Genomic DNA, 24,632 nt, shown 5'->3' on the forward strand with positions numbered 1-24,632 from the left:
CAGATGACCCAGAGCTGCAGAACAGAAGAAACAGGGGAGGCTGTCGGTGTCGTTCCAGATCTCTTGGCATTGTCCGAGGGGTATAAACTCTTCCCAGGTTGGCCCAAAGCTGTGCAGAGGTCTAGCTAGGGCAGGCTGTGCCATTTGGCTTGGTGGTCCCTAGTCTCTTTAAATGCATCTGATGGCCAATATCAGTTTTTCTCTTCCCCTTTTCCCCAGACTTCCTCGTCTACTCTTCTGATAACAGCTTCTCTGTGTCTGTGCCCGGCCTTCTGCCCTATGATTGTATGAGAGATTCAGAACAGATAAAAGGAAGTATTTCTTCACACAGCGCATAGTTAAACTGTGAAACTCCCTGCTCCAGGATGTGGTGATGGCTTGCCAACTTGGAAGGCTTTAAGAGGGGAGTGGACATGTTCATGGAGGATAGGGCTATCCATGGCTACTGGTAAAAATGAATACTAGTCATGATGCATACGTATTCTCTCCAGGATCAGAGGAGCATTCCTATTATATTAGGTGCTTTGGAACAAAGGCAGGATAATGCTGCTGCAGTTGTCTTGTTTGTGGGCTTCCTAGAGGCTCCTGGTTGGCCACAGTGTGAATCGACATGCTGGACTTGATGGGCCTTGGTCTGATCCAGCATGGCTGTCCTTATGTCCTTTTGCCTATTATATTAGGTGCTGTGGAACACAGGCAGGATAATGCTGCCGCAGTCGTCTTGCCTGTGGGCTTCCTAGAGGCACCTGGTTGGCCACTGTGTGGACAGGCTGCTGGACTTGATGGACCTTGGTCTGATCCAGCATGGCTTTTTTATGTTCTTATCTACCACTGGATTGACTCTCTTATGCCACACCCATGCCTAAATCCGTGTATAGGTTCCATCCCATCGTTCCTTTGCAACTCGGATCCCGAGCCTGCCGGGGTTTCTGCTGTTAGCCCGCATGTCTGCCCAGCACTGAGGGCCCCCGGCCTCCGCCCCGAGTTCTTCATTCGAATGCTGCATCTTCCTAACTCTTGCGATCGAAGTCGTGCCGGTTTGTTTCCCCCTCGCTCTTCCTCTCCCCTCGCCTCTAATTAGGCCCGTAACGACATTAAGCTTCCAAATGAGAATTGGAGATGCACGGCCGCTTTTATTGCAGCGAACGGGCTCTGGCGAAAGGGAGAACTGGGTTTTCTGTCGTCCCCCCCTCCCCTCTTTCCCCCTCTGCTGCGGCAGATGCCTGCTCGTTCGGAACAGCCTATTCAGTACGTACGTGCACAAACGCCGCTGGCCCCCTTCCGCGGGCAGCCTTCCTCTGTGTCCATTAACACCCTGCTGGGTTTCAAGATGGCAGCCGCCTCCCCGAAGCGAGGCGGCTTTGAGGGACAGAACAAAGCTCGCAACTGCTCATATTCCACGGGGCTGCCCCTGTTTTATGGTTTGCTTGTTTATTTGCAAGAGTAGCATTTGTCCTTTTTAAAGAATGCCGCTTCTGTGATTAGATACGGAATGGAACAGACTTTATTTGGGAATCCTGGTGTCATTCCTGTCTGGATGGTGGGTAGAGTTGCCAGGTCCCCCCCTGGCCACCGACGGCGGGGGAGGATTGGGGGGTTGGGTTGCCAGACCCAGGTTGGGAAACTCCTGGAGATTTGGGGATGGCGCTGAGGAGGACAGGGATCTTAATGGGGCACAATGCCATAGAGTCACCCCTCCAAAGCAGCCATTTTCTCCAGAGGAACTGCTCTCTCTAGTCTGGAGCTGAGCTGTAATTCCACATGAACACATGAAGCTGCCTTATATTGAACAAGACTCTTGGTCCATCCAAGTCAGTATTGTCTACTCAGACTGGCAGCGGGTCTCCAAGGTCTCAGGCAGGGGTCTTTCACATCCCCTACCTGCCTGGTCCCTTTAACTGGAGATGCTGGGGATTGAACCTGGGACCTTTTGCATGCCAAGAAGATGCTCTACCACTGAGCCACAGCCCTGGCATCTCTAATGGTGGGGGGAAAGATGGCAGTGTTTCACAGGATTGCCAACCTCCAGGTGGGGCCTGGAGATAACCCGGAGTTACAGGTGATCTCCAGAAGACAGAGATAAGTTCCTCTGAATAAAATGGCTGCTTTGGAGGGTGGACTTTGTGGCATTTTATCCTGCTACGGTCCCTCCCTTCACCAAAACCCGCCCTCCTCTGCATCCACCCCTAGAATCTACAGAAATTTCCCAGGCTAGAGTTGGCAACCCTATTTCACACTTATATTCACACACAATCCTGGCTGTGTGGGTTTTATATGCGCAGCCTAGGCTTCTGGACACGGAAAACCAAGCGTATACGGTAGATGTGCATCTGCATGGGCAGGCCCAACTTGTGTGGTTTGTCCCTCTCCTATTTTCCTGTAATGCAACTGAGGCCCACTCAAAACAGGCTCCTACATGTTCCCATTCTGGATGCCATTAGAGATTATATTGTGGCAGAGGTGGCCGTGCAAAGCTCATGCTTATTTGTCCTGCTTTCACACCCAGGTTGTGTATAGACAGGCCCTTGAATTGTAAAACAAGTTGGTAGCCTGGGATCTAGAGATGAATGAGTGCATATTCCACACAAGACTGATTTCCTTAGCCTATTGGGAAATACAAACAGACAAGCAGCTGCGTCCCTCTCAGTTGTTGAAACTTCCTTAAACTCGACAGGAATTTTGGGAATTAGATCGACTAGGACTTCACGTTATGAATCGACAGTGTTTCACCTTAATGAAGAGCGGTTGCATTTTATTTCCAAACTGCATTTCTCCCCCCCCCCCTTCCTCTTTTTTTTTAAATTCAGTAATTACAGAATAGTGTTGAATTTTTCTAAAGACTGCTAGTTCCCCCCCCCCCACATTTAAAATACCTGATGTAAGAAGGTAAATAAATGGCTGTTTAGTCTGAGTCAGATTTTCAGAGGTCATGTAGCGAAACTGAGGCTCAAGATAAAAGCCTTGCATAGTGATTGTAGGAAGCATCACTAAAGGATGCTGAGATGGGCTCTATTAGAGGTGGCTTTAAAATGAGATTAGGCAAAATCACAGACAGTAGGCTGCCTGCTGGCTGTAATAGCTATGAATGGAAACTCCATGTTCAAAGGCAGTATGCTTCTTGTTACCAGTTCTTGAGCTCCCAGTATGGGGTGACTGTCCTCTTAATGCATTCACCCCCAGGTGTCTTGACTTTCACTCTGCTGGAACTTATAGATCTTCTGAAGTGTGATCCCGACGTAGGGGATTCTCAAGTCTTGGCCTTTATAAACATTGCCATCTGCTGGTGGCGTTAAGTGACCTGTTCTGTCTTATTTTCAGACTTTATGATCCTTGGACATTTGGAAGATCTTTAAGGTGCAAGGTGCCTTGTGGGCTTGACGTTGTAGCAGAGGAGAGAGATCTGGGGCTTTTCTCTGCCCCCCTCCTCCACCCTGATTTACTGTGCGATTGGATGCAAGCAGTTGCTCGGGGGGGGGGGAAATCATGCTGCTTTTTGTTCGATGTGCAGTTATGAATTATCTTCATCCTCACTCACCGGAAAAGACAATACTGCTAGGAAAAGTTGAAGGCAGTAGGAAAAGAGGAGGCACAGATGAATCAGATCATTGGTCCATTGAGGTCAGTATCGTCTACTCAGACTGGCAGTGACTCTCTAGGGTCTCAGGTAGAGGTCTTTCACATCACCTGCTACCTGATTGTTTTTTTTACTGGAGATGCTGGGGAATTGAACCAGGGACCTTCTGTGTGCAAAGCAGAGGCTCCTCCGTGGAGCCTTGGACCCTCCCTGGATTGACTCAATCAAGGAAGCCATGACCCTCAGTTTGCAAGACCTGAGCAAGGCTGTTAACGACAGACCTTTTGGAGGACATTAACTCATAGGGTCGCCATAGGTCAGGAGCAACTTGATGGCACTTAACACTCTCATATACACATCCTTATGCAACTGGACATGAGGAACCTCAGCCATAACTCTCGCTGTAAATAACACTGATGTTGGGTGTCTGGAGGAAGAACCTCTACTGCAACCTTTCGCATCCTCCTCTAAATGTAGAATGGTCTAAAATCCATTTAAAATATTGTGATTGCAGTATGCTTGGCACTAGTTGGCTTTCCCTCTGTCTCTTTAGCGCCTGATAACCTGTTCAGGTGAAAAACAGTTTACCATTCTTTTCTTGGAAGACTTACAGCACTATCCTAAGCAGTTATGTTCTTTACTTTTATTGACTTAATTGGACCTAGAAGAGTGTAACTCTACCCAGGATCACACTGTTAAAGCTTGGAGGTCACATCAGCCTTCACTCGCAGGTGACCAGTGAGTGAGTTTGCCTGCCATTGGGGAAAGTGGTGATCCTGAATGAACAATGCCAGGGATGCTAGAATGGGCCCTAGCAGAGGGCCCTAACCAAGTGGCTACCCAGATTTTTGCAAGGTCCTGCATCAGGTCTGCAGAAACATCACCTGATGTTCAGGTCAGGTAGTGTGTCTTCTTTCCTTGCATCTTTCCTTCCAAATATGTACATTCCGTGCTGTCCATGATATGCCCAAGGTGGCACATATAAGCAACACAACATAAGATAACACCAGCAAAAAATGTACAAGACATGCAGCATAAAATTAAGCAGGATAAAGACAGGCAAGTGGCAATAAGATCTAAAAAATGTCCTTAAACAGCAGTCAGAAATCCTAAGAGAAGTACATCGTCCTGGGCTTTACCAGCCCACAGAGCATAAAGTGGAATAAATCTGATAAAACAAGAGAGCAATTACCTAAAAGCCTGGGAGAATAAACATGTGTTGTGTCTTCTCTTTCTCATTAATATAGCAGACTGGCATGTTGTCATTTGTGGGTGGTTGTTTGTGAGTAACAATCCCCATCAGATGGGAAAACCATTATAAATTGACAGATTTGGTAGTTCTGTTTTTTTGATGCTGTACGTATGCCACAAATTGCTAGCGTGGGCAAGTGATGGACATATATTTGGGTTTTTAAATTGTTTTTTGAAAAACACATTTGTGAGTATGTGGACCATTAACTTTTGTGTACTTGCAAAACTTCAATTACTGCTGTCCTTAATTCATGACACTGGAATTTCTTTACAAGTAAGTGGTAGGTTATGTAAGTGAAGCCTTTTTTCCCACTGGTAGTGCTGTGTTAGAGCGCCTTCGCATTTATTGGAGCATCTCTTTCCAAATGAAGATAGTTTCGGAAGGTAGCCGTGTTGGTCTGCAGTGGAACAGTTAGATTAAAGTCCAGCAATACCTTAGAGACCAGCAAGGTCTAAATCTTGTTGCAGAAGAAGAATAGTGGTGGACAGCAACTCGGTTGTGAAGTACTGTGGATGACCATGGGATGGTCACTTTCTCTCTCTGTCTGACCTAGCTCACAGATATCGTGAGGATAACATAGAGGAAAGGAGAACCATACGTGCTGCCCTGAGCTCTTTGGAAGGAGTGGCCGGATAAAAGTATAACGTGATAGCACTTACAAATGACTTCATAATTTTGGATGAAAAGAGTCGGACCAGAAGGTCGGACCAGAACCAATGGGTTGAAATTAAATCAGAAGAGTTTCCATCTAGACATTAGGAAGAATTTTCTAACAGAACAGTTCCTCAGTGGAACAGGCTTCTTCAGGAGGTGGTAAGCGCTCCTTCCCTGGAGGTTTTTTAGCAGAGGCTAGATGGCCATTTGTCAGCAATGCTGATTCTATGACCTTAGGCAGATGATGAGAGGGAGGGCACCTTGGCTATCTTCTGGGCATGGAGTAGGAGTCCCTGGGGGTGTGGGGGGGAGGTAGTTGTGAATTTCCTGCATTGTGCAGGGGGTTGGACTAGATGACCCTGGTGGTCCCTTCCAACTCTATGATTCTATGAGTAAGGGGTGCTATGGACCCCAAAAGGGTGCCACACATTCATATCCCATCCTTCGTTCAAGGCTCTCATGGGTAGTGCACATAGATGAGGTTATCCCATGATTTTCTTTTACATATTCCTTTTCTTCTTCCTCAGGTGCTACCCGAGAAATCGGCTCTGCTCTGACCAGAATGTGCATGCGGCACAGGAGCATAGAGTCCAAACTCCGGCAGTTTTCAAGGTGAGTGATGAGAACATCGTGCTCTGGGCTTTGACGGGAGCTTGAAAGCGGTTCTTCGTTAGCCGCTGGACTGCCGTCAAGATGTAATTGCTACATGGCCCCTTTCGTTCAGGAGCACATTAAGTTGTTTGCTGGGGCTGGCTTCCAGCTAACCTCTGGCTTTCCGTCCCTGGGAACACCCTTTCCTTTTCTCTCGCCTAACAACTGGCCTTTGTAGAAAGGGAAGATTTAGCTGCCCACTCTGAGGAACCGGGCTTGCTGGACCAGGCCTTTTTTGCACACTAGGAATTCCTTTCCTTGGCTTTACTGTTGCTCAGCAGTGAACAACCCATGCCAGAGGGCAGGGATTCCAGTACTGAGAAGCTGAGCTGTTAGAACATAAGAACATAAAAAGGCCATAAAAAGGTCCATCAAGTCCAGCAGTCTGTTCACACAGAGGCCAACAAGGCGCCTCAAGGAAGCCCACAAACAAAACGACTGCAGCAGCATTATCATACCTGTGTTCTGCAACACCTAATAGAACAGGCATGCTCCTCTGATCCTGGAGAGAATCGGTATGCATCATGACTAGTAGCCATTTTGACTAGTAGCCATGAATAGCCCTCTCCTCCATGAACATGTCCACTCACCTCTTAAAGCCTTCCAAGTTGGCAGCCATCACCACACCCTGGGGCAGGGAGTTCCACAATTTAACTTTGCGTTAAATAAATACTTCCTTTTATCTGTTTTGAATCTCTCACCTTCCAGCTTCAGCAGATGACCCTTGTTCTAGTATTATGAAAGAGGGAGGAGAAAAGCTTATCCCTGTCTACTCTCTCCATGCCATGCATAATTTTATAGACCTCTAACATGTCTTCCCTTAACCACCTTCTTTCCAAGCTAAACAGCCTTAAACATTTTAACCGCTTCTCATAGGGCAGTTGCTCTAACCCCCTGATCATTTTGGTTGCTCTTTTCTGCACCTTTTCAATCTCTGCAATATCCTTTTTTAGGTGGGGTGACCAGAACTGTACACAATATTCCAGGTGTGGTCTCATCATAGATTTGCACAAGGGCATTATGATAGAAACAGTTTTATTCTCTATTCCTCATCTAATTATGGCCAGCATGGAATTTGCCTTTTTCACAGCAGCCGCACGCTGGGTTGACATCTTCATCGAGCGATCCACTACCACCCCAAGATCCCTTTCTTGGTCTGTTGCTGCCAGGACAGATCCCATCAGTGCTATTTGTGAAGTTGGGATTTTTTGCCCCAATATGCATCACTTTACACTTTACCCAAGCAAATATTTTACTGGCCCTGCGTCTGAACCTGCCAGTGATAGAGTGAATTTGAGAGCTCGTTATTGATTTAAATTTCTCGTCAGCCACACCCCCTGCATGAAATGAAACGCTCACGAGACGTGAGAGCTATTGAAGCGCAGTGGCTGAGAGGCGGAGCTGGGTCTCGGGTCAAATCTGGCCCTGCCGCTATTCCTAAGGGGGTCTTTGACAATCCACTCTCACCCCCTTAAGTTCCCATCTCGTTCTCTCTCACATTTTTATCCCCCATCCCAGTTCAGCTCAGGGTGTCATACATGGATTCCCCCCTCCTCCAATTTCATCCTCACAACAACCTTGTAAGGTAGGATAGGCTGTGAGTGTGTGACTGGCCCAGACATGCTCATTGATCCTCATGGCTGAGTGGGGATTGGAACCTGAGTTTTCTGAGTCCTTGCTATGTACCATAACCACAACATCACAGTGGCTGTCACATTAATACATAAAGCTGCCTTATACTGAGTCAGACCCTTGGGCCATCAAAGTCAGTATTGTCTACTCAAACCAGCAGCAGCTCTCCAGGGTCTCAGGCAGAGATCTTTCACATCATTTCCTTGCCTAGTCCCTTTAACTTGAGGTGCCAGGGATTGAACCTGGGATCTTCTGCATGCCAAGCAGAAGCTCTACCACTGAGCCACGGCTCCTCTCTAGTCCCCGCCATGATCTGCAACATGAAGTCTGTTCATGTAATTCACGTTTACCTTTGTTAGGATTATTGAGATAATGTAAGTAAAGAAGACCATTGTATGAAGCAATTTTGTTAATAATAAAAATATTTAGTATTATTAAGTTCTTTGGGGAAGTTTTCAGAGCTCAGAGGCGTAGGGTGGAGAGAAATTCATTTTACTTCTTTTCTTTGTGTTTTCTCAACAAAATTAGTGCTTTAATTGACTGTCTGATAAACCCACTTCAAGAGCAGATGGAAGAATGGAAGAAAGCTGTCAATCAACTGGATAAAGACCATGCAAAAGGTACTTACACAAGATTATGTGTGTGATTTATTACTGCTGAATAAATATGGCTTCTTAAGAAGTTTCCTCACTTTCCTTTTGTGCTGAGTACCCGAGGAACTGACTAATCATCTTCCAAGAGGTAATGACAGCTTCATCTTAAGAAACAGGTGAAGGTGCGACTGAGTTAGACTTTTGGTCTGTCAAGGTCAGTTTTGTCTGCTGGAGATTGCTGGCGCCTCTTCAAGGTCTCAGGTAGAGATCTTTCCCATCACTTACGACTGGATCCTTTTGGTTGCTTATACCGGGGATTCAACCTGGGCCCTTCTACATGTGTAAGCAGATACTCTACCACTAAGCCACACCTTCATCTTTGGAATGGTGGGGGGGGGTTGCACACTCCCTAGCAGCATCTCTTCCCATCAATGGGTACCCCCGCACACCTTAACCATGTTTAAGCATTACGATGGCATTAATGTTAAGCGTGGTTAAGGACAACTAGGGTTCCTTCTTAGTTAGGAATATATATTAAGGTTTCATGTCGGTTTTCTGGAACCCCGGTGGGCACCAACAGTGTCAAATGTCTACCTCATTGTAACCCTTAAAACTAGATCAGAGGCTTCCAAACTGCTTCGTGGAGCCCCTGGTGCTCCGTGAAACATCTCCTAGTGCTCCATGAAGAGATCGGAAAGAAAAATACTACTGTCATTTGGTTTAGTATATAGGTGCTCGGTGAAAATTAGTGCTCCGTGACGAATTTCTCTCCTGAAAAGTGCTCCATGATTCAAAAAGTTTGGGAACCTCTGCGTTAGGTAATGCATGGCTGCAGGGGCCATTCTTCCTAGGGATGAGGGGGACAGCCATGAGGGCATGCAATCTTGTAGCTGACTCCTGATCTCTTAACCATGGATAATAGGGACACGGTATTGCATCTCCATTAGCCCTATCTCAGATGGCCCTTTAGAAGTTTTAGAAGATGTCACCTCCATGTTCAAGGCTGGTGTGTCTTAGACTGCCAAATGCTGGGGGCAAGCGGGGCGGACAGAGGCCATCTGGGTGGCACAGGTGAACTTCAGTGATCTTTTGGTCTGATCCAACAAGGTAACTCGTTACTGCTTGCCTTGCGGAGTTCACTGCCCTAGGGGAGGGATTCAGAACATTCTGGAAGTGGAAGAAGAAGAAATAGAAGAAGAAGAAGAGTTGTTTTTTATATGCCAACTTTCTCTGCCACTTAAGGGAGAATCAAACCGGCTTACAATCTCTTTCCCTTCCCCTCACCACAACAGACACCCTGTGAGGTAGGTGGGACTGAGAAAGCTCTAAGAGAGCTGTGACTACCCCAGGGTCACCCAGCTGGCTTCATGTGCAGGAGTGGAAAAACAAATCTAGTTCACCAGATTAGTGTCTGCCGCTCATGTGGAGGAGTGGGGAATCAAACCCGGTTCTCCGGATCAGACTCCACCACTCCAAACCACCGCTCTTAACCACTACACCATGCTGGCTCTCATGAAGCAGCTTCATGTGTTAATCCTATGCCACTTGTGGTGCGAGATGCTTTCCGCCTCATGGGAAAAAATTCCAAAGGGGTGGTGGTGATCATCTGTTGCAAAAGAAAACAGGAGTCTTGTGTCCACTTAAAAAGATTCACAGCTACTTCTGCTAGCATAGGCTTTCATAAACTAGAGATTCAGTATGCATGTGATGGACTGGGCCATCTACTCCATGGACACTTATGCTAGAATAAAAATGTTTGTCTTAAGGTATCACATAAACATCCTGTCTGTTCAGTCTGATGGGTAGCCAAAGGGTTGGTTCATATATATTGTACCTTGCTTGCTTGGCTTTGCTATTCCAGTGGCCAGTTTATCACTACTTTATGGACAAAGTTATGATCAAGGTGTTTTACATAGGTCTGTTTTTTGCATGGTTGAATGAAGATAATTCCGTTGCCCAAGGAGTTTGCCTGTTTAAATGTGACCATAGGGAAATGACAAGTGGAGGAATGGGAGAGGCCAGGGTAACAAGGGCTGATGGGAGGGGCTGTGGCTCAGTGGTAGAGCATCTGCTCGGCATATAGAAGGTCCCAGGTTCAATCCCCGGCATCTCCAGTTAAAGGGACTAGGCAAATAGGTGATGTGAAAGACCTCTGCCTGAGACCTTGGAGAGCCGCTGCTGGTCTAAGTAGACAATCCTGACTTTGCTGGACCAAAGGTCTTATTCAGTGTGTTCATGTATGGGGAGTGATCGTAACTGACAATCTGCTTGGCATGTAGAAGGCCCCAGGTTCAATCCTCGGCATCTCAAGTTAAAACGTCTTAGGTCAGGGGTGTCAAACATCAGGCCCGGGGCCCGATTTGGCCCCTTGAGAGCTCTTATCCAGCCTGCGAGACAGCCATGGCAGCTACACCCCCTCCGGTCCCGATCTCAGCTGCAAGGCATGGCCCGACCCAACCAAGTGACATTTATGTCACATCCGGCCTTCGTAACGAATGAGTTTGACACCCCTGGCTTAGATAGTTGATGATGCAAAAGGTGAGCTGCTGCCAGTCAGAGCAGGCAATACTGACTTTCAAAAACTGATTGTCTGACTAAGGCTGCCCTCGAACGACCCCCCCCCCTTTAGGATTGAGCTGCCTGTCTGGGGAAACTGACCATATAAAACAGATGTGGACATGTACTGGAGTGTATGTCTGTGCCCTTTTCTACGATTATGCCTCCTGCACGCACAGTGGCGCCAGGAGTATATGGAGTACATGAGCTGCATAGGTGGGGGAGAGAGAAAAGACTGTTGTCTTAGCTCTCCTTTATACCAGGAAGAGGATATATCACCAGATGTAGCTCAAACTAAACTTTGTAGATGTAGCTCAAACTAAACTTTGTTGTCTCTCCCATAGGCCTGTTTTTAAAGTATCTTTTTTAAAATTAAAGCATTACTTTATATAAAATAGAGAAATAATCTTGAGTGATTTAGCAGTGCATTTCAAAATAGAGTTACTGTCTTCTAATCCCAGAGAGTTCAGTGGTATAACTCAGCTCAGGATTGGATGGTAAAATTCCTTACTATAATAGTCTTACAATGACTAGAAACATATTTTTAAACACCCACAAATATTGCAGCTGTAGTCTGATACTGTCAGCCTAATCAATCGTGATTATTCCAGTAAACTGTCTCTTTTTTGCATGTGGTTGGAACTTTATATATTTACAATAAATGCATATTTTCTTACTTCAGGGAAGCTGTGAAGAAATATGGCTTTTCATTTTTCATAATTGGTTTAGATTCATTTTAAAGTAGCCAGATTATGTGCAGCTGCTAGAACCAGTCATAGTTCTGTATTAATCTAATGGGTTATGTTTGCTCATTTTAATGTAATTTATGTAACAGATTTTAAAGAAACATTTCTGGAAACGTATTTACTTTTGAGTTGAATTCATTCATTCAACGTGTTTGGAATGCCTTAGTGAACTTCCTTTCTGTTTTCTCCTTAGACTGAATTTACTTTTCTTTCTAGTAGATATGATAATTGTTTATAGTTGTCATATCTATCGTATGGATGCTTCTATTACGCAGATTTTATATCTGAATTTGTCAATCACAGATATCAGATACACAGATATACAGAATATAAGCATATACTTTCATAAGACTAATCTCTTTAGTTTTCATCTTGTGCTATACAAGGCCAACCCTTGTATAACTCATACTTCTGTCACACATCAGAATGGAATGGTGTGTATCTTTGTGGTTTGGTCAGGACGTTGGTTTACACAGATTGTATAGAATTGCTCCCCCCCCCCTTCTGCTTCCTATTTCATGCTCCGTGTCAAGGTTCTACACAGGGTACATTTGGGCTGGAAATTTTTGTTTTGTATTTTGCTTCTTAATTTAAATTAAATAATGTTTTTTCTTCACGCTGCCAGAACTGCCTCGCGCTTCTGCTCTCCTAAAATAACCTGCTTCTTGTAAAGCATTCAACAATGTAGATATCAATGGTGTCAATACACAAACTGTGCCTCTCTTTTAGAGTACAAAAAAGCTCGCCAGGAGATAAAAAAGAAGTCCTCAGACACCCTCAAGCTACAGAAGAAAGCAAAGAAAGGTAAACGTCCCATTTTATTTTTCCGGAGCAATGTGCTTATTTGAACATTCAGATGTTGTTTGATTTAATGCTGTGATTTTGTGACTAGGTGTAAATATTTATGTATCAGTGGTGGGTTTTTTTTACAGCATTTCTCAAACTTTATGAAATTGCATCCCCTTCTAAGCTTACCAGACCATTTCCGATCCATGTGTATCTTCCTCTTCCCCTGTTCAGTTCCTGCAGTCTTCCCTGTATTATTTCTCTACCATGCTGCTGATATAGATATACACACAAAAACTGCCAAGACAAGAGAGTAATTTCACAGTGTTTTTGGAGTTTGGGGAGGGGACAGAATTTACAGTAAGTTTCAAAGGCTGCCTCTTTAATCTCTTCAACATTAAATGGTTAAACACAGTGGGTTACATCCAAAGACTACCCTTTGCTAAGGGAAGGCTCCCTGTTAGAAGAAAGCTCTTGTTTAGAAGAAGAGTTAGTTTTTATATGCCAACTTTCTCTACCACTTAAGGAAGAATCAAACTGGCTTACCATCACCTTCCCTTCCCCTCCCCACAACAGACACCCTGTGAGGTAGGTGGGGCTGAGAGAGTGTGACTAGCCCAAGGTCACCCAGCTGGCTTCATGTGGAGGAGTGGGGAAACCAACCTGGTTCACCAGATTAGCACCTGCCGCTCATGTGGAGGAGTGGGGAATCAAGCCCGGTTCTCCAGATCAGAGTCCCCTGCTCCAAACCACCGCTCTTAACCACTATACCACGTTTGTGTGTTCAACCCCAGAACAGCATAAATAGCTGCTGTTTATTGGCTGTTGTAGAGCTTAGCCTGTCCAGGAAGAGAGCGGGATATAAATTGAATTAATAATAATAATAATAATAATAATAATAATAATAATAATACATCTGTATTTATGCTAAGGTTGAGGGAAAGTAGCAGAACAGGTATTTACGTACGGAAGCACAGGGAAAGTTCTGTATGTAAGCCACTGATGTACTCCAGCAATGGAAGTTATTGCATTATTAGTACAAGGTCAGACATCTGACTTAAAGCATGCCGATTTTTTGTACAGTGCTTGGGGTGGGGGAGTTGAAGCCCTGCATAGCCAGTTGTTGGGCACCTGTGTCCCATTCGTGGTATACAGTCGAGCACCCTACTCTGCTTCCAGCTTAACCATCTTATAGACAGAGGAGCAAAAATAAAAAATTAAAAAATTAGGCAGTCCCCAACATTGTTGAGAAAATACGTTCTGCAGTTGTGAAGCCCGCCCTGAATAGACATAACGATTGAGAATTGGGGAGCGTAGCAGCAGGGGTGACCCTTGACCCTTCAGGTTATTGAATGGCATGGGTCATAGTGGTGGAAGCCAGGCAGTCCTGGGTCAAAAAAGTAGCTATTTCAGGTAGCTATTGAGCAAGACCTGGGAGAGCCAGAGGGACCAGTGGCCTGAATTGGTAAAAGGCAGCTTCAGACATTGATGCAACATAAAATAAATTGTTCCATATACGTTGAGCCAAAGTGATGTGAGGAGATGGGAGTGGCAACTAGGAGAAGAGAAAATGGAGTTGTAACTTTTGGCTTTTCTTGGTATGTGATTCCGTCTGTACTCCTGTTGCGGTGGTAGATGGTTTTCTTTCCTTGCCCACCTGTTTGTTTTCTTGTGATCTCCTATGTCTGACATTCCTGCTTGCCCACCTACTCAGCTGTATGGTAAATTCCTTGAAGTGGAAACTTGATCTTCATGTTTTCTGTAGCCTATAAAGCCTACTGGAATATTTTGTTATATGATAAGGGAGCCAAGCAACACTGTAAATTCCTGTCTCATTAAGAGAGAAAGTACAAGGTCAAAATTGTAGCAGTTTGTCTTAGTACTGTGGCCAAAGCTGTACTGGAAAATGCAGAGTTTGGATGCTAAAACAGCTTTAGACATTTAAGCCTGATAGTATGATACAGTCTCTGGATTTAGGACTTATTAGGTTTGATTGTGGCAATTTTTACTGAAGTGGGCATTTTAGAAATGTTCTGAAAGCTCAATTTCCAATTTTGCAGCCACAAATTTAAAACTGGAAAAAAAAACCAAGGCATTGGTGGGATGGAGATAGTTGAAAATATTTATACAAGTGTCAGGTATGTTTAGCCTGAAGAGGAGAAGACTGAGAGGGAATATGATAACCATCTTCAAGTACTTGAAGGGCTGTCATATAGAGGAGGGTGTCGAGTTGTTTTCTGTTGCTCCAGAACCAACGGGTTAAAATTAAATCAGAAGAGTTTCCATCTAGACATTAGGAAGAATTTTCTAACAGTTAGAGCAGTTCCTCAGTGGAACAGGCTTCCTCGGGAGGTGGTAAACTCTCCTTCCCTGGAGGTTTTTAAGCAGAGGCTAGATGGCCATCTGTCAGCAATGCTGATTCTATGACCTTAGGCAGATCATGAGAGGGAGGGCATCTGGGCCATCTTCTGGGCATGGAGTAGGGGTCACTGAGGGTGTGGTGGGGGGAGGTAGTTGTGAATTTCCTGCGTTGTGCAGGGGGTTGGACTAGATGACCCTGGTGTTCCCTTCCAACTCTATGATTCTAGGTTTCTAAACAGAATATATGAATGTGCAGATACAAGGTTCCTTCCTTCCTTCCCTCCCTCCTTCCCAAACTTTCCACAACCCTGGATTTTATTGTTGCTTTGTGATGTCCTTAATGGTCTGCTATACCATTACTTCCCCTGCCTACCTTGATAATTTTCCTATCAAGAGAAGCACATTGCCAATCATGGATCTGTACTTCAGTGGTATATCTGACTGAGAATATAGTTTCTATTACTGGCCTACTTACTTATTTTCATGAGCTTTCAGATGATGGTTTGTCCCCCAAGATGCTTCCCAGAGAGGTATTTCAAACAAGCTTTCAGTTTTTGTGCATCCTTCCCTTTCCAGACCAATAAACCAGGGAAACCTGTATTTATTAACATTGGCTCTATCAGCATGATGGGCAAAACTACATGTGAATTCTTATTGAAACATAAAATGGGGTGAACCATTTTGAACAGAAATAGTAACTCCACAATTGTATCTTGCTTCAATATTTTCACTCCCTTTGGATTCTGAAAAGATTACTTCCCTCTCTCTCTTTTGGAGCTCTAATTATCTCTCTTCCTCAAATGATCCACTGTGAAATAAAAATTTCATTGCATCCAGTGACATGCTTGTTTAGCATCCTCATTCTCTTCCTCCCTTCATTCTTGCTTCTTCTCTTCTTCCTCCCAACCAAATATTTTAAAAACCAAGAGATGTTTTAGCTTTGCTATTTTAAAGCCCTTCTTTTTTGTGGAATATCTTTGGGAGATTGCATGATGTACTTTTAGAAGAATTAAAAAGAAAGCTGCAAAAGGTTTGCAGTTCCTATTGTGTTAGTAGATTATGGGTTTCTGGTATCTTTTGGAAATGAGGATAACAATCGGACCTGGAAACAAATTGTCAGAGTGTAATCCAGATACCATTGGGTTCTACAAACAAATATCTATAAACGTCTCATACTATAGAAGGGTGAGTGTTTGAAGTGCCCATTTAATTGTAAGACTGCATTATTGCACATATGCGCATACCCCTAATCACAAGGATATACTAGCATATCTGTAACTTTTCCACTCTTTCTCAGAGACCCCTTCATGTGTATAACCTCTGTAAACTCACCTCTCTGTAGTGTTCTGAGGTGATGTGCATTATGATGCGTCCTTGCCTTCCTTAGCCTACTTATTTTCGCTGCCACTAAAGGCTCTTGCCTTCTCATTCTTAGCTGGACCCAAAGAACAGAATGGCTTAGTTATATATGGTAGAATGACAGAACGGTCATTGCATGGAGGTAAGAAGAAGAGTTGGTTTTTATATCCCGCTTTTCTCTACCTTAAGGTATCTCAAAGCGGTTTACAATCACCTCTCCCCCGGCCCCCCCGCAAACAGCAGGCACCTTGTGAGGTAGTTGGGGCTGAGAGAGTTCAGAGAGACCTGTGACTGGCCCAAGGTCACTCAGCAGGCTTCATGTGGAGGAGTGGGTTATCGAACCTGGTTCTCCAGATTAGAGTCCGCCACTCTTAACAACTATACCATGCTCGCACCTCTTTAGAATAAAGATGATCCTTTATTCTATATAAAAACAATTGTTTCTCTTAAACATAGAGTTTATTTATAAGTATAACAATGTAATGGTTTCTATATGGTTAATAAAAATCATAGTTTCAGCTAGGTACATAAACATAATGGTCCCAAATAGGTGTACAGTTCTTCTTGTTTTTCTCAAGTTCCTTAAATAGACCTAGCCCCAAAGGTTTATTTTTCTCACCTGCCACTTGGACTAATAACTTGCCCAAAGCTTAATTTCCTAATTTGCCACTTAGGCTAGTAACTTCCACACAGAACACAGATCTCTGTCGCACTCTACAGCAGCTCACTCAATCTCTTCTTTTAATGGGGTCAGCCCTGGTTAGTTCTTGGATGAGGGACCACCAAGGAAGTCCAGGGTTTGCTCTGCAGAGGCAGGCAACGGCAAACTACCTCTGCACACGTCTTGAAAACCTTACAAGGGGTAGCCATAAGTTGGCTGCGATTTGACGGCACAAAGTTATTAATTATAAGCAGCTGCGTGCAAATATTTGTTTTCTCTATTTATAGCCTTTCTTGCTGAGATGCAAGGTGGATTATAAAAAAAATGAAAACAGTGCAGTCAGATATCATAAAGTGTTCAGTGTAATGGGACTAGGAATACAAACTTTGAAAACAGTGCAAATAAAAAAAAGCTAAGGCATGACAGCCTATAAACAATGCAGGAAATGGATTACAAAAGTAGAAATGTGTATAATTTATTGCACTTGGGTAGAATTTTGGGATTATGTTTGCAGGTATTTAGTACTTTAATACAGAATTTCCTTTACCCACACCTTTGTTTGTGTGTGTATGTGTATATACTCAAAGAGAGGGGGGTATATTTGCATGAGAATGCATTGTTTGCGAAAGGATGTAGAAGATCCTTGTGTGATGCTCTGAAGAGAGAAGGCTTGTATTAGTGACTTGAATTCAGAGGCTCAATTAGTAACGTGCTGTAAGCTCACAGCCCCCTCTTCCTTTCCCCTTGTTTCCTCTTACTTCCCATTTCAAGGTTTCTTCTAACCGTAGTTGTCCATCTCCAATGTTGTGACAGCCTGCGCTTATTGTTTCCTGCCAACCTGCCATTTGCAAACCACATTTTCAGTTCACGGTTTGTAGGTTAGCTGAAAGTACAATTTGCTTAATCTGGATCTAATGGTTAGAAGAAACCAGAAAATCGAAGAAGGAATCGATCTGGGAGAGTAGAAGGGAAGGAGTGCAGAAAGTTGCAGGACTGTTCCTGATTTTTCAGACCATAGCTGAAAATGTCATGTCTGAATTATGCAATAGAATGGGGTCCCCAGTATGGTACCCATGGGCGCCATGGCATCCGCTGACACCTTTTCTGGTGCCCACCAAGAAGAAGAGTTGGTTTTTATATGCCGACTTTCTCTACCACTTAAGGGAGACTCAAACCGTCCTGCTATCACCTTCCCCTCCCCACAACAGATACCCTGTGAGGTAGGTGGAGCTGAGAGAGCTCTCACAGAGCTGTAACTTGCCCAAGGTCACCCAGCTGGCTTCATGTGTAGGAGTGGGGAAACCAACCCAGTTCACCAGATTAGCCTCCGCCGCTCATGTGGAGGAGTGGGGAATCAAACCTGGTTCTCCAGATCAGAGTCGTCCACTCCAAACCACCACTGTTAACCACTACACCATGCTGGCTCTCCAAGTGTTTTAGGGAATGGATGGGGCCATGTAGGACTTTTGTCCAGCAGGGCTTCTGATTGACTTTTGGAGATTTGATTGGTTGTGCAGATTTTTTTTAAGTTGCTTTGACAAGCAGCTGCCACCACAGCACAAGGATCTGCACTGTGTTACTGAAGTTAAGCGGTGGCAGTCATTTTGTGGCTGGCTTCGCCTCCTGTGGCAGCCATTTTTTTGCGGTGACCACCAAGACGCGTCAGAATTACAAAGGCTCAAAAAAGGTTGGGGACCCCCTGGGTTAGAATGTCAGCATCTCTTTTAGTCTGGTTTCCTGTCAAATTCATGAAGTTTTCGTGTTAACCCTTTTAAGGACAATTTCCTGAACTTCTACCTTGCCTTTTACCCTGAAGTACTCAAGGGAAGTTATAGTAACAGTACAGTACTAGCTGTTGAGTCCTTGTGAAAAGCCTCCCAACAGATTTTGTTGGGACTCTTAACCCTTCTACCTTGAGTGGTTTTGAAAGGTGGAACCGTTGCGAAGGAAATACCACGAACCGAATCACTTTGCTTCTCTTCGAGCTGATAATGATGTGTAAGCGCTTGGAGTGCCCTGGTTTTTGACTTATTTTGTCTTCCTTTTCTGTACCAAATATCCTGCTATTTCTCATCATGCTCACCTTCTCGACAGCCGAGGCACTGGGTAAGTCTAAGCTGCCCTGTATCCCCGGTGGCTGGTGCGTGTAATTCTTGCTGTGCCCTTCTGATGGTTTGTCTAGTCTCCGCTAGCTGCCTAGACTTTAATTTTGAATTCAGCGAAACAAAACAAAATACTTTGGCCTTGAAATCTTAAGGATGGATGAATTAATCCATGTCTTCTTTGCTCAGGTACGACATGAAAGCAATCGTTTTCCACCAGGGCTAGAAAAATAGGATAGGTCCTTTAGCACATTGGCATAACATGTTTAAACTTAGATGGGAGATCACCAAGGGAAATCCAAGGGTGCTACGCAGAGACAAGCAATGTCAAACCACCTCTGTTTGTCTCTTGCCTTGAAAACCTTATGGGGTTGCCATAAGTTGGTTGTCTTGACAGCGCTTTCCTTCCTTTATTAGGCTAGAAAGGAGCAGGAATATACTACAACCCAATTCTCGTAAGAGTGGTTTTGAAGAAGTTAAACAACAGAGTTTAATTCACACGCTGAAAGGCTGAGCCAGATACCCTAATTATCTCCCATTGTCCACAACAGACTTCTACACTTTTGAAAAGCCGCTTGTACAATCGATTGACAGAATGGTTTGCCAAAGCATTTGAAAATGAATCTTTTAAAGTCTAGAGCTTAAAACCTGTACACGTTTGTAAGCCTATGACCCTGAAAGTTCCCTTTCCCTCTTAAAAAAATATTGCATGTATGGTATGACTTGACTAATTACAAATATATGAGTTCTGTATATCTCGAGCTGGTAGAGATATTCATCCCTACATTACTCGTTTTGTGGTTGTGTCCTGGATTAAAGATGGCGGACTTGAGTAAGGGTGTTGGGAGGAGGAAATGCTAATGTATCCTGTTTAGAAAGTTAAAATCAAATGTCTTAGGTTGTAATTTGAAAAATGAGTTAGATCCTGTGGATTTATGGTATTAGCAGTGACACTTTCCTTCTGTGTAAAAAGCCTCCCCCAATAAAAGAGCTTGAGTCCCTTGTGCTAGAGGAAAATACCATTGTTAGCAGAACAGATCTGAGTGACCCACCCCACACAGTTTGCAGCATGGAAATCCATGTTAAATACTTACATTAGTAAGCAACTTTAGTGGAAATTGGTGATCTCTGAATATCTTGTAGGTCAGGGGTGTCAAACTCATTTGTTACGAGGGCTGGGTATGACATAAATGTCACTTGGTCGGACCAGGCCACATGTACCATAAAATTTAATGTCAGGTACCGGAGATACAAACTTTATAGAAGACACAGGCAAAGCCAATTAATGATATTATGTTTTTACTTAAAATACAAACATGCGTAAAACAGTAGCACTCTTACAGTGTTTTCTTTTATTTAACAGTCTTTGATAACTGACACCTCAGGCTGCCTCGGCTAGCAAGCCCACAGCGGTCTTGTCAGCCCAGATCGGGATAGGGGTGTTGCCTCAGCTGGCTCACGTGCCGGATAAAAGCCCTCAGGGGGCTAGATTCAAGCCCCGGGCCTTACGTTTGACACCTCTGCTGTAGATTTTCAAATTCTGAATCGCTAGCTGGCTCTCTCTGGTTTTTTCTTGGGATTCAGACCTGGTTCTAGTAACTATCCACTGAAGCCAAGAAGGAGGGATAGAAGACCATTTTTCTTGTACATAAAAAGATGCATAAGACCTCTGCTCTGCTGCATATGGCTATTTCATTTGGAACAGGAGCAATACATGCAACATGGAGCCCTATGGAAGTGTGCAAGGAGAAGATCAATCGTCTGTCATTGCCCCTCTAGGGTTTTCTGCTCAGAATAGGTAGAGCTGTTCAAGAGAAGTTCTGTGTATGCCTGTCAGGTTCCCTGGTTGTGCGTCATCAGCTCCCTGAGACCATTGCTATCTGAGACCACAAAAAAGATCTGTTGGGCCTTTTATGTGAAAAATATTTTTGTACGAGGCCTCAAGCACATTTTCATGACTGTGTTGAAAGGTAGACATGTAAGGGAGTCCAAAAAAGTCTAGTGTTTATAGTTCTGAACTTCCTAATATCTCAATTTTCCTTTTCTTCCTTGGGCATTCTTCTGTGCCCTTGAACTTCCAGATAAATCACTTGAAGGGATGAATGCCAGAAACTGAAAGGACTAAAACAGACTGCAGCGTCTCCCTTGTTTTCATCACAGCTTTATCTTACAGTGCATCTTTATCTTAGAATCAATGGTTGAGTCACACATGGAAGTATACTGAGAAGGATTGTTAGTTGTGGGCTTTCCTCAAGTGGATGTTGTCTCTGTGCAATATTTATATGCTGTACAGCATGTAGATGAGCTGTTACGATATATACGAATACCTTGCACAGCTGATGAATGGCTGAAACAAAAGCCTACACATTTGCCGGAAAATTTTTGCAGTGACCCCCTCCCCAAATAACTGTCTCTTTAAAAGCTAAAAAAGTAGAGAAAAGTCCGGAGTATGCATGCTGTGCCCTGGCCTAAACGGTAAGTCCTCCTCTCCAGGATCAGAGGAGCATGCCTATCATATTAGGTGCTGTGGAACACAGGCAGAGAACAATGCTGCTGCAGTTGTCTTGTTTGTGGGCTTCCTAAAGACACCTGGTTGGCCACTGTGTGAACAGACTGCTGGACTTGATGGACCTTGGTCTGATCCAGCAGGGCCTTTCTTATGTTCTTATGATCTCATCAGATCTTGGGAGCTAAGCATGGTGAGTGAGTGATTTAGCAGAGTCCTAATGGAAGGAAGTGACTGGGGTAAGGTACATCCTGTGCTCTGTGCGTACCAATTCAAAAGGGACTTCCTGGGAAACTTGACAGATGGCCACATTTTTATATATTTTGGCCGTCCTGTCCTAATCCCACATGGTAGTGGAGTTAGAAGACGGGATGCGACCTAAGTTAGCAGGATATGTTGCCGAATGAGGTCCCTGTTAAGGTAAGGTTGCTAACCTCCAGGTGGGAGCTGGAGATTTCCCGGTATTACAGTTGATCTCCAGATGACAGAGATCAGTTCCCCTGGAGAAAATGGCTAATTTGGAGGGTCAACTCTGTGGCACTGTACCTTGCTGAGGTCCCACCCCTCCCCAAACCTGGTCTTTACCCACAAAATTTCCAGGTATTTCCCAGCTCAGAGCTGGCAACCCTGGGGGCATTCCACCATGAGATTAGTGGAATAATACCGATATCCAGAGCTCCAGTTCTAAGTAGCAGTGATTGAATTGGACTGTGGGTTTCTGCATCAGTGAGCTCCTAGTTGCACCGCTATGGCTCATCTCAGCACTTAGCAGCAGCAGGTTTAAGGATTTAATTAAAATGAACTGTCTTCAAGTATAAGTTTCTGCCATGCACAGTTGCACCTGAGTAGCCAGGTGATTTGTAGCAGCTCTTGAAATCTGAGCTCCTCACTTCTTCCTTTGGTGTGAGTGGCTGTTTGTAATGCTCAGTGGGTAGAAGATGAAATTAATTCATGAGGTATAATCCTGGCATAAACAGTGACCTGACTAGAACATGTTCCTAACTGGGGGAGGGAATAGGGGTTCCTTGTCTGGGAAAGCCCTGTAACTGTTGCTCAGAATGGGGGGGGTTGGGGGGTGTATGAATTAAGAGTGCCTTAAATAGCCCCCTGTGCTATCATAAAGACTTCTTTCTGGGTTACTACCCACGCTGAGCTTAGTAAGTTCAGAAAAAGGAAGAGTTGGCTTTTGTATCCCGCTTTTCTCTACCTTTAAGGAGTATCAAAGCGGTTTACAATCTCCTTCCCTTCCTCTCTCCACAACAGGCACCTTGTGAGGTAGGTGGGGCTGAGAGAGTTCGGAGAGAACTGTGACTGGCCCAAGGTCACCCAGCTGGCTTCATGTGGAGGAGTGGGGAAACAAACCCAATTCACCAGATTAGAGGCTGTTGCTCATGTGGAAGAGTGGGGAATCAAACTCGGTTCTCCAGATTAGAGTCCGCTGCTCTCAACCACTACACCACACCTTACCATCTTTGCTGGGACGGGCCTTGTGCTGAGAGAACCAAGATGGCTGCACTTAACAGTTCCCAGGTGGAGCCTGAATGATTTAGGGCCCTGGCCGCTACCGACTCCACTGTAAATTGACTCCTTATTTACAGTATTTCATAACTGGTTGACTGATTATTTTTGCTTGACTGCAGGCCTCCAAAGCAATTTATGGCGAGGAAACACTGAGAGGCAGATAGATAAAGATTTGGTAAAGGCAGTGCTGGTTTTAGGCATGGGGCAGTGGTGGTGATGGTGATGTCAAATGTCTTCTCTCAAGTCTTCTTGATCTCAGAATTTTCCACAACGGCCACAGGAGTGGTTGACCAATTGAAGTAACCCAACCAGCCACTTGGAGTACCACTTTTTATTAAGAGGGGAGTGGCATAATTTCTTCCCATATCATCACAAGGCAGGCTCCAGGGGTCCTGACGGTCCCACCACTGCCCTGCCTGGGGAAGTAAAATACCTGGAGCCACCCCTGGATGACCATGACAGATACGTCTGGTACCTTCCTCTGGCTTCCAACTGTGCTACCTAGCAATCAGGACCCCAAAGCACAACGTGGCTTCATTCCCAAGGAGGCAGGTGTTTCTTCATCCAGGCCAATGGAGAATATGATTCTTGGCTCTTCCTGGCAGGTGACTGCTGAAGATTTTGAGAGAAGATGACGTATACTGTCCTTCTGAGTCCTTAGATCCTGCTGTTGCCACAGTTATTCTTCTAATATAACAGGAATGGTGGACAGGTAGAATAGTTTGGACTCTCTGTGTTGTGGAATATTGTGCAATTCTGACAAGGGTGAGGGGATGCAAAAATAGGAGCTGTCAGCTTTTCTGCTGGGGTGCAAATAAGCCAAGTCTGTCCTGTGATCTTTGGACGTGTGAAGACTTTCAGTGTGTTGGCCATGTCTATTACCTTGACTTCTTTGAAGCATTATTGTTGAGGTATAAAGTATTCTGTAAGATAGAAGAAGTGCATAGGTCTGTGTGAAATTTACTGGTTGTCAGAAGCTTGAGCCACATTTAAGTAAAAGTACACAGACATATCAACGATCCCCCCCCTTCATGTGTCCTAAAGGATATGTGTGTGTGTATTGGGGGATAGTTACTGAAAATTTTAAAAGAGTAACTTAATGCCTTAATCAACTGCTCTTTCGTGCTAGATTCAATTATTTATGCCTCCTTTAGGGGAACTTATCCTGGGAAACATGTCAACTTCAGTGTTAATGTACATCTTAAAGATTGATTACTTTGCTTGGGAATTTGACAAATGCTTGAGATAGGGGCATGGAATATAGGAGTGGCCACACTGGCTGGAGATAGAATCATGCATATATTTTAATATAAATGCCCCCTGTGTGTTTGCAGGTCTTCAGCATTACTTGTAGTAATTGCCTGATTTATGGTTGATTATTCCTAAGTGTGTGTGTTAAGTTTGTAGACCTTATTGAGGATGGCTGAAATCTCCCAGAGTTTTGATGGCCTTCCATTGAACTCTGTTGGGCGACAAACAAGCTTTTTGGTGAACCGGTAGAGTCCTGGGAGTGAATTCAAAGGATTTGTCATGCAACCTTGATACTAAATCAGCTGCTTTCAGGTTTTCTACGCAACTCTTCCCTATCAGTTTCTGCCACAGAATATCTAAATGTTGCTGAATCTTCAGGTCAATCAGATGTGCGGTCAGTTCATGGAGTACACCTTCTCCGTCTTGT

At 44.4% G+C, this 24,632-nt stretch overlaps 1 protein-coding gene across 9 annotated transcripts in view; it reads left to right on the forward strand.

Annotated features, from left to right (window-relative positions):
• MTSS1 (MTSS I-BAR domain containing 1) overlaps window positions 1-24,632 on the forward strand; it is a 172,955-nt gene that overhangs the window by 123,024 nt on the left and 25,299 nt on the right. For all 9 annotated transcript variants that reach the window (XM_056854787.1, XM_056854792.1, XM_056854790.1 and 6 more), the window contains exons 4-6: window positions 6,008-6,092; window positions 8,292-8,383; window positions 12,388-12,462. In XM_056854787.1, the coding sequence (XP_056710765.1) occupies window positions 6,008-6,092; window positions 8,292-8,383; window positions 12,388-12,462 (252 nt within the window). The remainder of the gene's footprint in view (window positions 1-6,007; window positions 6,093-8,291; window positions 8,384-12,387; window positions 12,463-24,632) is intronic.

This window comes from Euleptes europaea, chromosome 8 (genome assembly GCF_029931775.1).
Source record: "Euleptes europaea isolate rEulEur1 chromosome 8, rEulEur1.hap1, whole genome shotgun sequence".
Taxonomy (NCBI): domain Eukaryota; kingdom Metazoa; phylum Chordata; class Lepidosauria; order Squamata; family Sphaerodactylidae; genus Euleptes; species Euleptes europaea.